The following is a 16998-nucleotide window of genomic DNA, read 5'->3' as shown; positions in this document are numbered from 1 at the left end:
TTTGTGAGAGCTTTGTTCATTGAGCTGTAAGGAAACGTGAGGCAATACCTGTTATTGCCAAATATAATCCTGCTGTTCGAAGCATATATTTAGATGAAGAGGAAAGTTTGAATATGGCCGCCTGCCCGACCTTGCGTGGTTGCGCTAATTATGCAGATCACGAGTGCAGCCAGCTTATCGCCTTTGCCAATCCGTCGTCTTCTACTTTTACTTTACCTGGCGTTTCGCCCGCGAGAGGTTCGGCTCATTATCATGCTCTTAGAATGAAGGACCTCCAGTCGTAAACATCCTTGCCGCCTGAAGACATTCACGACAAGCATGTTAGGCGCGTAGAGGGGCACAAATTACCGAAGCCTCCCGCTTTCACACACCATCTGCACCACCACTTCACGGTCTCCGGGAGATCAGTGCCTCTGCCGTGCATAAACACGTTCATCTGTCGTCGATAAGCGTTGCCCAAAAGGCGTTAAACGTCCAGCGGAGAAGTTTCAGTCTTTTGCTTCGAGTACCAAGATTCCTCACCGCTGCCAGCTAGACACTTCTTCTGGAGCACTGGTGAGGTTGTCTCAAAGTATCTCTTTTTTTGAGCGCAGTACCAGCTATCAGATTGGCACTATTTGCACAGTTATTCTCGCACAGAGTTTGCCTGTGCGTCTCAGAAACGCATGTCTCTTTAGTAATACTATACTTAAACATATATATTTAAATATTGGAGTAAGTAATATGTACTTTCATCTAGCGCCAAACACCGGTTGCCAACAACATTTATCGGAGTCGGCCCAGCAGAACCATCGCGCTTAGTACTCGAAGGTGCCGGTCCCACTGACATTCCTACTTTTATAACTATGGATGCGCCGGAATGCGTGCAACTGTAAACTCGGGTGTCTTTTAGATGTCCATGCAATTTCGACCGGCTGACTTTACACCACGCCGGACTCACGCTGCTTCGAGAATTGTGTTTTGACCAAACGTGGTTGGTTAAAGGCAGATTTGAATGTGGTTTACATGTTTAGACACCGAATGATTGTTGAATTCTGCAGGAGTTTGGGAATAGTCACACGCTGTACTTACCACCACTTCTTTCTCTCGGCTTTTTGATGGCCTTCATTCCTTGTCTCATGGCATACTTCAGGGCGACAGTCACCAGGCCTCTGGTTTCCTCATAAAACAGCAGCTCTCTTTGTCGGAGCTTTAGCGGATGCTCATGTGTCGCCCGTATATTGTTTCCCTTTTTCTCGCAGCCATCTGTGGGGCGTATAACGTGTTCGGTTGCGGTGAAAATAGACTTCTGTGAGACGACAAAGCCCAAACTAGCGTTTTATCGAGAGCATCATTCAAGCAAAACCCTCAAAACTGGAATTGCCTCATGTGCAATATGTTCGTTCTACCACACTCAATGGTGTCGGAGACATTACGCCGGTGGTATATTGCGTTTGGATTGCAGCACCACACCATTCCGTTACCACTACTACTACTAGCAAGTTTTAACTCCCACTGCTAATGGCATCCTCCGCAAACGATGAATAAGCCCAGCTCAGCTGATAAATTCTTGCGAGAACGTTTTTGCAGGCTAGTTGGTTGGTGCATACTGAAAGGGGTTTATAGCTGTCTGTCACTTCGTTTCTTCCTGTGTTTGTCAGCGCTGTAAACCCCTTTCGATAAATTCTTTCTGAAGACCTGAACCGTTATGCAGCTTTTCGGACATAACTGCACAGCAAACAGTACGTTCACAAGCTGCATCACTTTACGCGAAGGTGAATGCTGCACACTCAACTGTTTGCTGCTTGAAATATCGCCCGAATGTTTAGCTTGAGTCACAAACACGTGGAACTAATGAAATTATTGAAAAAAAAAACGAATAAAAATAGATGCCTTCAAGAGAACACATTGTCTGGCTAGCAGAGAGAAAAATGAACATATGATGCGGCAAAGATAATGTCGAACCGAGCCCTTTACCCTGTCATGAGATGTGATACGATGCCACACGATAGCTTGAATTGACTAAAGGGAACATTGGGCAAATTTTTCGAATAACTGCGGAATGATAAAGCTTACCTACTTCACATGTTTTCGTCCTGCGAAATGCCGTTAGCAGCAAGCTATGTGGCCACTCTTCGTCCAACCGGCCGGGCAGGTGAGCTTCCATGTAAGCTACACGTAGGCGTTACTCGTACGCGACACGTTTACCTATTGGCGCAGCCATGGTAGGTTAGGACGAAAAGCCAGAGGCAGAGCATGCTAGCAAATGGTTTATTAAGGCGGAAGCCTTTAATGCCTCATCGTTGTAAGCACAAGTTGTCGACAGAAATGTCACGCTTTTCAATTGGTCGAAACGGTCGTGACGTCACAGTGCGCGAATTTCAAAAGGGGCCAATTGTACTTTGGCTAGTAACCATGCAACCAATTAAAGGGATCGTATAGTGATGCTCCAAGTGAGTGGGAATGAGTTTAGTTAACTGCGTAATTACCCAATTAGCCTAATTAACCTTTCTAGTCATGCTAGATAATTAAATAAAACCGAGTGCGAAATCGGTCGACTTCGGGAATTGAACCCCGGTCTCTGGAGTGCGAGACGAGCATGCTACCACTCCGCCATGCCAGCTTTTTTTTTCTTTATTCGATGGTTTGGAATGAACAAAGGCGCGTCTAGTAAATACGGTGTCTTCGTTCACTCCCATCTTCCTCCCTCCCGTTATGGCGAGGTACAGGTGTCCACCGAGATATGCGAGACAGATACATTTCCTTTCCTCAAACACCAATTTACGGACGAGCAAGGCGTACAGCACAACGGGCGATGGCCTTCTGTGGACTCCTGGCAGCGTTTCAAGACGCTTTCGCGTTCCACTCTTACAGGCGACACTTTGATCTTAGCAGCGATGCCTCCGTGGTTGCTCAGTGGTTATGGTGCTCGGCTGCTGGCCCGAAAGGCGCGGGTTCGATCCCGGCCGCGGCGGCTGAATTTCGATGGAAGCGAAATTCTAGAGTCCCGTGTACTGTGCGATGTCAGCGCACGTTAAATAGGTGGCCGAAATTTCCGGAGCCCTTCACTACGGCGCCCCTCATAGCCTGTGTCGCTTTGGGACGGTAAACCAAAATAAGATGAGACAATTTTCGACTGGTGTCCACCGAGATATATGAGACATTTACTGCGTAATTTCCTTTCCTGAAATACATTTTTCATTTCCTTCATTACAGCCCCTCTTTCTTCTTTCACTCCACTTCCTCCTTTCCTGTACGGTGCGGTTCAGGTGTCCACCGAGATGACAGAGAATTACAGCGCCTTTTCCTTTCCTCAAAAAGCAACGCATCGCGCCGAACGGGTGGTGGCGTTCCGTGGACTGCCTGCGCTACAACACGCTGTCGCGTTCCACTCCTAAACACAAAGATTAAGCGTCATTAATTGGCAGTTAATTAATGCCTCGACAGAATGTGAAGTGAAAAATTGCGTAGCAGAATGCAGCACTCAGGCTTTCGCTTTTCACCACTTTAGCCGCTAAAGTTCCTCGTAATTTTTTAACCTAACGCGAGGTAAAGGACACTGCAGAAGGAAGTTTTATCCGATGAAAGACAAGTGCGGTAGGCTCACCAAGTCGTCGTCGTCGACCTATGTCGGTTTCGTGGATCAGCGGACAGAAAGGGCGGTCCCGAAGTGTTCACAGGTCATAGGTAGGCAAGAGAGTCTCCCACCGCGAGTTCCGGTTTTAACCCCTCGGAGCCTAGCTAGGAGCAATCGGTTACTTGCGGGCTTTCTTCCCTAAGAGATAAGCGAGCCGTCGTGACGTCACGCCATTGTCGGAAGTGCCACGAGGAGCAGGAGTGCCTTCTTTCCCCAAGCCCGGTGGCAGGCCCGCGCTGTCTCGTGACCCCTGTGCGCCGGCCACTGGCACAGGGGACAACTGGAGTTTGCTTGTATCCAACAAACCAGAGCTTAAAAAAACCGTCTTCGTTATCGACGTTTATTGCATGTGGCCATCACCTCGGTGCTTGGAAATAGCTTGGTTATATTTTGGCCCGTCGGATTCACTGCACTGGTCATTGTAAAAAAGCTACCCATAACAGTTCTGGAGCATCTTACTTTTTTTTTCGACTATGGCCACTGACTTCTTGCTTCATTTCATTGGATCACCACTCCTAACCAGACGGATTACCGTCGAGCTCTCGACTTCTTCATTTACCAAACAATCCATCACATTGCAGTAACTCTGTTTTCTTGAAGGTCTTTCCATCAAGAATACCTGGCACCATTGAACTTCTTCGACATGAACAAGGAGTTGGAAGAGATCGCAAGAAACGAGCTTGGAGAAACACCGGAGGTGCAGAAAGAAACCTTGGCACAATTTCGTCAACGTCTTGAAGGTGCAGACAACTCTTGACAAATATTTTTTGCATGACGTTGTGAATTTTGTACGCAAGAAGAGTGCACTTGAATTAAACAGATACAGATATTGCCTTCTATTCATATCCACGCTAAAATTCCGGAGCAAATGCTGTAAACGAGGAGTCGACATAAACCGTTATTCGTGTAAGTGGCGTGGGTAATAATGATGGGATTTACGCGTTCCGACCTTGTGCATGAACGTATAGACGCATCAACGTAGTTGTGCTGCGAACCAATTCTATTATTTCCGCCATTAAGACTGAAGCATTGTGTTGTCAGTTTTCAATCAGGGATATTCGCACTGTTTACACTATCTACTTGCAGCAAAATATGAAAGACTTTTGTGCAGAAAAACACGTACGAAATCCAACAGTTTTGCGGAAAAATAAAAGAAAAAGGAGCATACACAAAGCTCTGCGGTATTTGTATGCTATTTTAAACGAAGACAAATTCAGCATGGCATAGTGCAACCTAGTGTTGAACGAGTATGTGAATGCAAAAAAATCATATTACAGGCGCTAGTACCACTACCGCGAGGGTGACTGTGGTGGAGGCTTTGGACACTGTCACTACTTGGCGCACTTTAACGTGCGTTCCCAGACACCCTTATAGCGGGGGAAGGGGGGGGGGGGGGGTTGTCGGTAGCAGTTTCGGTCACGAAGGATGCCCTTGATTGAGCGTGACAAGCTCAGCCAGAGACCAGTTACCAAGTGACAAGGGGTTCGGTCGTTTGGTGCCCAGCGTTCGCAGGTCGCAAGCCAAAAAATGGGTCGGAGCCAAAGGTTCAAAAACAAAACAAACCTTATACAGCAAAGAGACGATACAGAGGATTTCACAATCTCTCGTACGACCACATACAAAGAGATTAACAAAACGATGCAACTCGTGCAAAGTTACACTCGAGAGAGATTACAATACGAATGAATTATTGCGCCTAAAGTGCACTAACACAAGATGGAGACAAACAAACAAAACACGATTTGTTCGCCGGGCACTGCGACAGTCCGACGACGAGAGGTTCACGACGATGCCGTCCCGCAGACTGGCGCGCGCTGCCACGTTGAGCCGCGGCTGGGCGAGTAGTGTTGTCCCGGGAGTCGAGCGGGCGCGCTTCTCTGAAGCTTAAACGGCGGCTCGGGCTAACAGGCAGCGGTTAGCGCCCTTCATATTTAGGCATGTTCCGCGTCTGTTCGTTCTTCGCGCCAAGGCAGGCGAGCACATGCACACAGTATCAGCTGTGCTATTTCCTTCTCTTTCTTGCGGCGGGGGCGAATCCCCATTGGTGAGGCGCGGAGACTGGCTTCGAAATGCTTCGCTATCTTTCTTGTGTGGCGCCGCCGCTGGCTCGCGAGTGAAGAGGGGGTGGGCATCACTTAGCATACTCAAGGCTACACCTTCTCCCGCATAACTTCTCCGGCAGAGAACTTCTTGAAGTCATTTTTGTAAACATGGCTGGTACGGACCACTGCTCACACAACTGCGTTGCAATTCTTTTGTTGACTATTAATTTAGGGAGCACATGTCACTTACCGTAAAAACGTGCCGTACAAGGCATAAGTGATAATGGTATGACAGAAAGGTTTATTCATTGCTTTTTCAGAAGAGAATGGCCTGCGTATTCCTCCGGACGACATCCTGATCAAGTTTCTACGATCCGGAAAGTACAGTGTGGATAAAGCTTTGAAGACATTTAGGAATTATTTTAGCGCCCGTAGGGACATGCCTGAATACTTCGAAGGCTTAACGCCGTACACTATTCCATATCAGAGCGTATTCAGAGACCATAAGCTGATCTACTTCCCTCAAGGAAAGGATCCTGAAGGACGAACGATATTGATGCTTAGGTTTGGTGAGTTCTCTTCTTCACTTGTCTACTTTCACTCGTTGCTTGTGGTCAGTGAAGGCTTTTAACATTCCACCACCCTGCGCTGATTTCATGGCTGTGGCGATAAGCTGCTAAACACTATTATGCAGGTTACGCCACTGCTATGGTGACAAATTAGATATAAGCGAATCGGAAATCATCGACATACGGAGAATTTGGAGCACGTCTAAGCATGGTTTTCGTTCCTTTCTTAAAAGAGATCAAGAAAAAATTGGTGGACCAAACAACGCGAAAAACGTAGGATTCAAAAGGCAGCTGTGGACTGATCTGTAGATACGTTGTTAAATTGAATTCGATCTTTGAGGAAAAGAAAATGACGCAATATCTGTCTCACATCTCTGTGTTTGTCCAACCATTGCCCCTTGACTTTTTCAACAAAACGTTGGCACATTGGCACCGCACGTTCAACCTTTCCTAGCGCCCACAGTATGCAGCCGTAATAACATTATTGCTGTACAACCAAAGATTAGAACCAGATGTAGAGCAAATCAAACCAGGCCCTAAAATCCTACTGATGCTCTGTTTAAGAATTATATCATGGCAAGAACAACCATCAGCTTTCATATTAAGGTAGCATATCTCTTTGTTGTGCCATTACAGGCGCCTGGAAACGTAGCATGAGCTCCATGGACGATTTAGTGAAGTGTTTCATCGTTGGAGCCGAGTGCGCTCTCCTTGATGACGACACGCAGATACGGGGTTTCGTCGGTGTCGACGACCTAAAAGGCCTAGGCGTCCACCACCTTGTCGACCTGACGCCGGGATTTCTCCGGAGACTGGTCACTCTTGTGCAGGCAAGTGCTCGACTTAACTACATGGGCCACTATATACTGCGAATGTTTGTATCCTGTGCTGATGACACAACACATATCTGCACGAATATGACAAAATGAGCTATAAATTGATAATCAATTAAAATATTTATTGGTTTAAAGTACTGGAAAAACCCAAATAGTTTATTAAGAAACTTGAATAATCAACAGCCATTTTATATGCGAAAAGGAAAAGCACCAGACAAGTTTCATAGTGTTATTGTGCACGTAGAACTTTTAGTAGTTGCGGATTCTACGAAAAGGCTTTGGTTTGTTTCTTGATAGTTTTTTTTCTTTTCAGAAGCAAATAACCAATAGCGGAAGGTCGGAAGTACCTACTGCCAAAGGCATTCATGCTAGAATTGAGAAAGTATTTCTAATAAATTTAACTTTCTTTAAACTCCAATACTACTATTTCTTCTTTCCTGTGGTAATATAGTTTAGACTGGCGTTACGGACGTCTGTAAATTGACGTACTTAAAAAAAGGACAGCAGGCTGTGTACATAATTTATCTTTCTACCACTGTTGTTCTAAGATTTTCAAAGAAATATTGTACTTCACCGTTACTATTGCCTGTTGAATTACAGGTCATGTCAAAGTCATTAATATTTTCTGAAACAGAAAAATAATTTTATTATTTCTTTAGCTTACCTGCAAAAAACGTCACCACGTCTGACGACGCATAAACGGCAATGACTTGTACCCAAAACCCTCAAAATCTGATAACACAGAATGATTCACCTGTACTACCCCTGCGTTAAGCAACAATTAAGATCGTCAAGATTCGCCCCAAAATATTACGATATACATTCTATCCCTTTTCCGCATAAAGGCTATGAAAGATTTTCGTTTAATTTTGTTCTTTATCAATTGAAAATATCTTACAGGACCCAGAAGGGCATTGGTAATGTAACAAAATAACATTTCCTTGAGGATTTTCCACCCACATTTTCTTCTAAACTTTCCGCTGCTTTTATTTTTACTAGGCACACAGTTTTGCTGATTCTAACCTTTATGCACACGTTTCTGCAAGCGTTTCCACATTTTTTTAATGAACAACAGATTTATTGATTTTTTATAGCTTTTGCGACAATTTTATAATGTTCTGTGTAGTGTCTTTTTGTTTGAGTAATTGCTTTTGAACTGTCTAGGATACATTATATTGACATCTTCTCTGGTTTCAGAAGCCTTGTCGAGCCGTTTTCACTGCTCTTAGTCTGGCTTGTTCTCTTGAAAGGAAACAACAGAAATGAAATATGCGCGGCAATATCGCGTGATGCCGCCGCAGAAAGCAGTGTCGAAAATACGTTCCAAACAGCTACCACTTAATGGATGTTAAAACACCCTGTTGGCTGTGTCAAGAGTAACTCTACTCTCAGCTAAAACATCCTTTCTAGAATTCCCAACAGGACAAGTATGACAACAAATGCCAATGGTTAAAATGTTAAACATGTTCAGGTACGCAAACTAAAGCTTATAATAAAATTTTTTCAACTATAGCCTCTATATTGATAGTGTTTTCTGCTAGGAACTTACCATTGTTATTTGCCATTTCATGTATAAAATTCATAATATAAACTTTCTGAACAGCTATGTTACTCAGCTTTCCGCGAAGCAAAAAAAAAACCGGAGCGTAAATGTTTCGGTTTCGCAACACACTAGCAGTGCTAGGATTTTCTGCCAGTCCCAACATTGGCAATTCCGACAATTTCAATTCTGATAATATTGCGCTAATGAAAGCGCCTTCATTTCGTTATTAATAAAACATGGCAGGAGCTTGGATTATGTCATTTATTGAATGAAATCGTGACTCGTTGTTTCTGAGCTTTTTCAAGCACAAAATTACAATACCGTTTGCTGAATAATGATGGTTTAGAGTGCTCCAGGAACGGTATTATATTAGGAGCAGACTGCGTGTAACTCGACTAAAGCGTAATTAATTACCATATCAATTAATTCGAAGCCAGTGGGATTAGGTTTCTCAAAACAAATATAATCGGCACGCTAGAAAACGCCATTACCATGAGTGCTTGCATGTTTTCTTGCGCACGTGAGGGTTGTTAGTAGTAATAAGTCTGGCACTAGTGAGAACAAATACTGGAAACGCCAAATATATAATCAGAACAAAAGAAAGGGAACACAGGCAGTCCATCATCCCCTACCCCTTCCAGAGAGGCATGGGAGACTGCCCTCCTCAACTGCTCCTCGCTTGAGTCCCAAAGGGCTCTGGTGAAACGGGCGAGAGACGGGGCATTGTCATGCGGTGTCCCGGACTAGGGACGCAGACCATGTAGCGGGGCCACTCTGTGGCTCCCAAACTCTATTTCAGCAATTAAAAATTTTCACCACCACCACTGGAAAGGAGCCTGCGTATCATATTTTCCTCAAATAATACTTTTTCCTCTTGTGCATTTCAAAATTTAATTTAGATGTAGCTACAACTAACGGCAAGTTTCGGATACGCATTATGGATGTGTACGTACTTACGTGAATGGAGAAAGCAAGCAAATTTTGATAACATTTTCGTTTGCATTTCCTTCTACTCTGTATGAGAACGATGCTCATGGAAAAAAAGAAAGAAAATTCTCTCTTTTTTCTCCATATGCATTATTCATTGAAGTGAATCACATCGTTTATTTATACCTGTGCTTTCTCGTAAATTCTGAATTAAGTGAATTTTTTACTTCCGCCTCTCAGTCAGGTTATTTGCATAAATAATAAACATAAAATGCCACGGAAGACTGATTACCTCGAAACGAAGGCTATAGTGACCCTCCGTTTAGCTCTCCGCACTCAGAGCGCAGGCGCTTTTCAGTTCTAAAACTATAACGGTGCTACTTTTGCCGCAGTAACCATATTCCGGTTCCGCACTGCGCTCTCGCCTTACTCTCTTTTCACGCCAACTTTCCGCCTACACTCCCGGGGCTTGCCATGGACGCCAGCTTCCGGTTACGTTGTACTACTACCATTATTACTACACCGACGCAAAACCAACGAACTGCGTCTTAACAGCTCCAGCTGTATAGTTATGACGAAAACAATTCAGCTTAATGATGACTCATTACTGCATAGGCAGCTTTTAGCTCTGTAGCCCTTGCTAATACCACCTTGACTCCGTTAAAAAAGAAGTATGTATGGTTGATCATATTTGAACGCATTTATGAAAAAGCAATGTGTTGGATATACTGCCCCGCAAATGTTTGAACCTCCGATTTTACGCACGCGTTATAACTGGGATTTCTGGGGTTTTAATGCCCGAAAGCGGCTCAGGCTATGAGGGACGCCGTAGTGGAGGGCTCCGGAAATATCGACCACCAGGGGTTCTTTAACGTGCATTGGCATCGCACAGTACACGGACCTCTAGAATTTCACTTCCACAGAAATTCCACCGCCATGGCCGGGATTGATCCCGCGTCTTTCTGGTCAGCAGTGGAGCGCCATAACCACTGAGGCAGTGTCGGGCTATAACTGAGGTGCTTTATGCAGTAATAAGCCCGGTGTAGATATTTCTAACGCTGCTTCTTCGAAGCCAAATTCAGTTCTTCAAATTCATTTGTACTCTTGGTTGCTCCAAAAAAGTACTATAGTGGTGGTACGTAAAAGAAAAAAAGACATGCATATGAGAGCGCAGTTACTTATTTACCATGCAACTTAATTACCTAATTTTTGTGTCTTAGGAATTAATTTCGAATATTGTAAAGAGTTTAAAAACTTATCCACTTTCTATCTGACACAGTAGCTCGTTTATCATGCATATTGATCCTTGCTCTTTCGTTTTTCAGGATACGTTCCCTGCTCGCATCAAGGGCATCTACTTCATCAACGCCCCCGCTTTGTTTGAAGGACTTTACTCCCTTTTCATAAGACCGTTCTTGTCACAAAAACTCAAGAGCCGGGTAAGATTAAAATCACATAACAGGTTATTTAAGCAAGTTCAATACAAGAAAGCGAAAAGTTTCTTTTTTATTAGCTTTATGTACAGTGCTTAAACTCGGAAGAGTGTATTCAGTACTACTTATTTATATACCCTGAGCCATGATTTCTTTGTGTTTAGACTTAGGCAGAGAGTCACTTGTAAAACGTAAGCATCTTCTGCCGGCTCTCCCTCGCCTCTTATAGAGTACTTTTTTCTTGCGCGTTGGAATCAAGAATCACAGCAGCATGAACGATTTAATGATGGCATGTTTCGTGCTGGCAAGAGTAGCCATTCATCTTCTATGGCTGAAGGTAACAAAAACTACTCCAAATTTGGGATCACTGAAATCCACACAAAGCAATTTAATACGAATATGTGGCCGAGATATCATAGGGCAGAGTAAACACTTCATTGCGGCCCCATAACTAGACACTAATTAGATACAGTGAGCCACAGCGAAGAGCCTTCCTTGTGCATTTCGCCCCTTGAGGCAAGCAATCGACAATGAATGTGAATGAAGTCGGCGAAGAAGGGGCGGTAAAGAGCGGTATTAAGTTTTCGTTACTGCTCCTGTGGGGAGGAGGCTGTGAGCGCTTATCTGTCTCCCTGCGAAGGCCTATACCTGCAGCAAAAGTGGCACTCCTGCCCGGGGGCAGGAGTGATCATATGACAACTGTCTGCATGTTCTCAGTTACGGTGTTATTGTTCGTTTAGCACGAAAATGGGAAAAGTAAATGGCCGTAGGCACATTCACTGTCTTACAGAGTGGTGACAGTCTGAACAGTGCCGCAGCAAAAAAAAAAAAAAAGGAATTGACGACAGGCCCCATACAAAATGGAAGGATGCGAATGATTATATGCAGTGTAGATTGTGTAAACAATAATTGGGGAGGGAAGAAAATAGCTAAACTCAAATTATTGTCTTCTTTTCTTTAATCACAAGTATGAAGAAACAAATTTTGTTGGATTATTTACTGTAGCCCCGGCGTCGTGTTCAGTAAATATTAAGAAATCCAGCTGAAACAAAACAAGGTAACATTTAATGATTTATACTTCGGCAAATGTAGCGATTTGCCCCAATACCTGTGGCAAAATTCGACAGTAAACAGAACAATGCAACGCCCTTGAAAATTTCAAACATTAGTGGCTCTTGCAATAAATTCGCATGATGTTGATCTATGGGCACCATCACAATATATTTAAACGCAAGACAACTACGGTAGATAACAGGACCCAGAAATGGGATGGAAGATGAAGCGCTAGACAATATAGGCAACCTTCTACATCCAGGCTTTGCGTGTAGACCGGCCTACGGGATCATTTATAATTCGCTGTCTTCCCAATTGTTTCTATTTCACTCTAAAATGTTGCTTCGCTTCATCCCTGTCGAATGGCCATTCGACTTTGGTCGACCCGCTATAAGTGAAAATGAGTTTTTCGACGCGAGTGTAAGTCAGGCCAAGCATTATTTGCTCTATTGTCAAAGTGTTATGCACAAGTACCTTTTCTTGCTCGCCTGAGCCAGTGCGCCGTTTAAGTTCCAAAGTAAATTTGCGCAGTCGCTACCTTTCCCATTATCTCATTTTGTTTACTGTTCCATGGTGCTGGTCTGCACAGATGCCAAAACCTTTGCTGGCCCCAGGTATCTCTAATGCAATCTCTATGTTTTATTCGCACAAGTCGACTATGGCAGACCTTTCGAGGGAATAAGAAAAGCAGTATCATTATTTTAAGTCAGGCAAAACACCGCAGTATCGCATTTTTTCCCCGCGGAACCTGCTGCGAAAACAATTTTGTTGTTAATGAAGAAGAGTGCCAGTTGACTCACTGTTAACCTGAGCTGCATGCATTGACCAGTGCCGACCAATGACCAATACATTCACTCTTCATGCCGACCATCTCAGTGCCTTAAGCCTGGCAAATAATTTTGACGCAGCTGTTACTGTGAGAACTTCTTTGTTCTTTCTGACTAAGAAAGTCTTGAATCTATAGGATTATTTGCTGCCGAAAACGAGTTCTCATCCGCGGAACAAAAATTGCCGAAGTAGCTATACCTCACACCAGCGTAGTTGCCGGTGCACAAGTTCTAAGCATTGGCATAGGACATTATTCGGCTAAGGAATGTTGCACACCCATATATGTTGTATTTCAAACACTTGTACAGCAATTAATCGAAGAATATGCGTATGACCCGACTCATAAACCATATAATAGATAGCGTTTATCGTGACGTAATGCACGTAATGCAGTGATCTTTCGTGGAGCACTGAAATAAAAATTCTCGTCTATTATCAACTGACAATTCAGCTTCATCTGCCCATAATTGATTGGGTACCTATGCCCTTGCCTCAAGAATTTTCTTATGCCAATGAGATTGCGAAATCAGATTAGTGACCAGCGCAAGTGACTGTGCCCGTGAATATCGTGCTTTATTTCAGATTCACATTACCAGCGGTGGCTTGTCGGAACTTGTTGGAATCATTTCTCCCGAACTTCTTCCAAAGGAGTTTGGTGGGACACTGGAGGACTTCGACTTCGACGCTCAGGAACGGCGCTTCCACAAGAAAACCGCATACTTTGAAAAAATACAGCAGTATGGCTACTTTACCAAATGAACCAACGCAGAAGCTGGATGCAAGCCGACAGTTAGCGTTCACTTAACGGCGTTGTTCTGTCGCTTAACCACGTTGCTTGGTCAGCAACTTGTAAGCGAAAAGTTCCCAAGCCCACTGACTTGCTGTTGAGCCGAATAATAGAAGTCTTACGGCACGCCGTGTACATCGAAGCTCGGAACACTTTAGTTCACGAGTTTTTTTACTTTCATTTCGGGTACTGGACGTACAACTCGGCGCAGCAGCCCTCCGCCTGGTGTAGAGAGTTTTGGCTTCGGCTGTGGATACAGATTGACAGACTGCTGTTCAAGTGAGCGTTAGTAACCGACATCGTGAATTTCATGAACATTAGAGCAGCAAAATATACCAATTATTCTTTGGGATAGTACGCTTCAAGAATAAGGAACACAAACAAGCCGCAATAGAAAAAGTGTCGTACTTAATAACCACCATGAAGTGTGGTGATTATTAAATACGATATCATTTTGCGGCGTTTGAAACTTTAAAACGGAACCGGTATCGAACCCGCGTCCTTTCGGTAAGCAGCCGGGCACAATAACCACTGAGCCACCGCCGCGCCCGGCAACGTTATCTCCACTGAAGAGCAGTAGAAAGCCCATAGGCATACATTTGGGGAATGGTCTGAGAATGTCACTCGGCTGGCTTCACGACTTACCTCAGCAAGGCATAGACATCTTGTGCAGAAACAAAGAGCAGAAGAAATAGTAGGGAAAGCCCAATCAGTGCATGTAAAAAATGGGACAGCTCCTTAGACCTGCCTGAAGAAAGCGCATTTGGAACACGCAAAAAAAAAGGAACAAAGTATCGCTACGATGAGGTAACCACTCGAAATAAAATGGCGTCGTTCAGATGTCTGTCAAAAGGGTTCAAATTTAATGCTAAAGATACTACAATGGCATCGTTCACGCGCAAGAGCAACCTGATTGCGTCTTTCTGCTCTCTAAACAAGCAGGCAATTGTGAGGCTATCTGGTCCGTGTCTTAGGTGTCTTACTAGATGCTAGATTACACTTATGGCCTCCCGTTCTGGGGATGGATTATGATCATGTGTTCGGGAGTGCTTGACATGAAGACACACGCGAGCCTTACAGAGTTCAGCACGCTCTGTAATTCTGTATCCGAGCAAGAGGCTCTCTCGTCGTCGTAGTCGGGTATATTACCTGTTGCACATCTTTCCTACTCCTCGAGGACGCGTGAAAGCAGCTCATCAGGAACGTCATGGTTCGTCGTAACTGGTAACCCGTTCAGCCAGGCAATAGCAGTGCTACCCGGCACACCCTGCAACAAAGCCATCTGAGGACTAGACGGCTGACACAGGACCTTATTTTGCTGTAAAAGTACATTGAAGTTCATATTGACAGCATGCACCTGGCATAGGTGGTTAAGTTCCTAGTGCCTGGACAGACTAAACTACCAATCAGCGTGTTTGGCGCCACCCCTAGCCAGTGGAGCATCATTGTGCGAATGGTGTCTCTTTACAAATGCCTGATAGCATCAAATCTTGGTATATTTCACTGTGCCTTGGCCATTGTTATACAAGGCTCCCAGACCTCATTAGGCTTCAACCCTTGTTGATAGTTTCCCTGACACTTCTTATCAACATCATGTTTTCTTCTGTTCACTTGTTCTCGACTTCAGTTATCGCCGCATGTACCATAGTACCAGGCATTCAGCTATTGGTGGGCACCACATAATAAATGCGCCAATTAAATAATTTTTTACTTACCAAGCTGGTCGTCCCATCTTTTTATTCTCACCTTCGAAAAGATGTTCCCACACTACGCTACACGAGCATGTACCAGTTTAAGGATCACATTGCTAGCAGCATGGAGTGCATTCCTGATCGCTGTCGGAAGTGTATATACTGGCATTCAAATTTCATGCAAGATACAAAGTGGCAAACGGTAGGTACTAAGATCTCTTAGGATGTAAGTAATAAAGTGACATCACAATAACGATATCGGTTTGGTTAGCTGGTTTTATTCTTTTTAAGAAAAAAGGTTCAATTTGAGAAAGAAGAGCAGATGAACTAGCACTATATCGGTTAAATTCTCTGAAGGTTCTGAGTGGACGTGAGTGGCAATGAGTGGTTTTGAGTGTACGTGATGGGCAATGAGTGGATGTGAGTGATGGGTGGACGCGATAGCGAAGTCGGTCGCGTAAGTTTCGATACCCGCCTAGCTATTTTCATGCAGTTGACAGCTGAGGGAAGCAAATATTCAATACTGAGGGCGCTCGAGGCAGCATAAGGCATCATGCCGGTGTCTTTGGAGAAACGAAGCAGAGGATTCCGCTGGCACGGGGACGGCAATCTTTCGTTGCATTTGTAATTCACCATTGGCACGGGCGCAGAGCCTTCGCGGTTACAATGATGCCGCTACATGTTTTGTGAGATCCTTTACAGATTTTCGCATTGCCAGTCCTGAAAATATAGACAGGTGTTCCTTCCACGCTGCCCGCACGGCTCGATCTCATACACACAAGAGTTATAATGCTTACTGCTGAAACAACGACTGTCAACATCTTGGCAATAATAACTACCGTAAGATGGGATCTCGAGTGCTGCAGTAGACGCTTAGGTTTTTTTTGCGTGCCCAGGTGTGCGAAACGCAGAGCTCTGCTCTGGCCGTAATTTGTTGATTGGGCCGGACCCATGCGAAAACCTGACCTACTTGGCCCAGCAATTGAACTGCACAAGCTCGGCTCAGGCCCAAAAACGACGCGAAAACCAAGTGCGCTTTTCGGTAACGCCAAAGGTTTCGTTTCTATCATCTACCTGAAGGCGCCCAGCATCGCAAATCAAGTATGTGGTTTTTATTTTTTTTATACATAGCATCAGACATAGTGATGCCTTTGACTCCCAAGAAGGTATACAAAATGGTAATATTTTATGTTCTACTTTGCGCCAGAAATAATTGTTTCGTGCCGATGGTGATAGTGAAGTTCACGGTGCTGAGCATTGTTTGAACGGGTACGTACTTGCGTGAAGACGACGGGATATAACAAAGAAACACATCTTTGTTGTGTCCCGTCTTCTTTGTGCATGCAGGTGCGTACCCGTTCAAAGATGATTCAACTCGCCCAAACAACGAAATTTTACTTGTGCATTGTTTGCCGAGTCCGGGTTCGCGATAAAGAAATGTCCAATGAGTTTTTCTCTCTGCCCTCCGCACAACTGCAGAGAGGGGGGTGAGTCACACTCGCTACCCAGCGGGATAAGGGGAGCCGGACAGCGGAAAATTCCGAGATTACTGGGCGGTCAAATCCTCTCCGGGTACGTTTACGTCAGGTCGAATCCCACTATGCACGTTCTTGCGGCAAGGCGGATCCGCATCGCGTGGCTTTTCTCCCATGTCTATGGCGGCGTGCATTGAC

The 16998-nt window shown here is 44.5% G+C and overlaps 1 protein-coding gene across 1 annotated transcript; it reads left to right on the top strand.

Moving 5' to 3' along the window:
* The first annotated feature begins 235 nt into the window (after nucleotides 1-235).
* Nucleotides 236-15352, top strand: LOC149371061 (clavesin-1-like). Its single transcript, XM_089564537.1, has 6 exons — nucleotides 236-555; nucleotides 4217-4356; nucleotides 5979-6227; nucleotides 6864-7057; nucleotides 10859-10972; nucleotides 13430-15352. Exons 2-6 carry the CDS (start codon nucleotides 4260-4262, stop codon nucleotides 13604-13606), a joined length of 831 nt encoding a protein of 276 aa, XP_089420663.1. The 5' UTR covers nucleotides 236-555; nucleotides 4217-4259; the 3' UTR covers nucleotides 13607-15352.
* Nucleotides 15353-16998: the final 1646 nt, after the last annotated feature.

Source organism: Amblyomma mixtum, chromosome 1 (genome assembly GCF_055824585.1).
Source record: "Amblyomma mixtum isolate Tamu chromosome 1, ASM5582458v1, whole genome shotgun sequence".
Lineage (NCBI taxonomy): Eukaryota > Metazoa > Arthropoda > Arachnida > Ixodida > Ixodidae > Amblyomma > Amblyomma mixtum.
The sequence above is the reverse complement of the archived record's forward strand: the minus strand, read 5'-3'. Positions and strand labels throughout refer to the sequence as shown.

Coding starts and splice junctions, on each gene's coding strand:
- LOC149371061 (XM_089564537.1), top strand. CDS start 4,260: ATGAACAAGGAGTTGGAAGAGATCGCAAGAAACGAGCTTGGAGAAACA. Junction 4,357..5,978: donor ATTTCGTCAACGTCTTGAAG/GTGCAGACAACT, acceptor TTGCTTTTTCAG/AAGAGAATGGCCTGCGTATT. Junction 6,228..6,863: donor GATATTGATGCTTAGGTTTG/GTGAGTTCTCTT, acceptor GTGCCATTACAG/GCGCCTGGAAACGTAGCATG.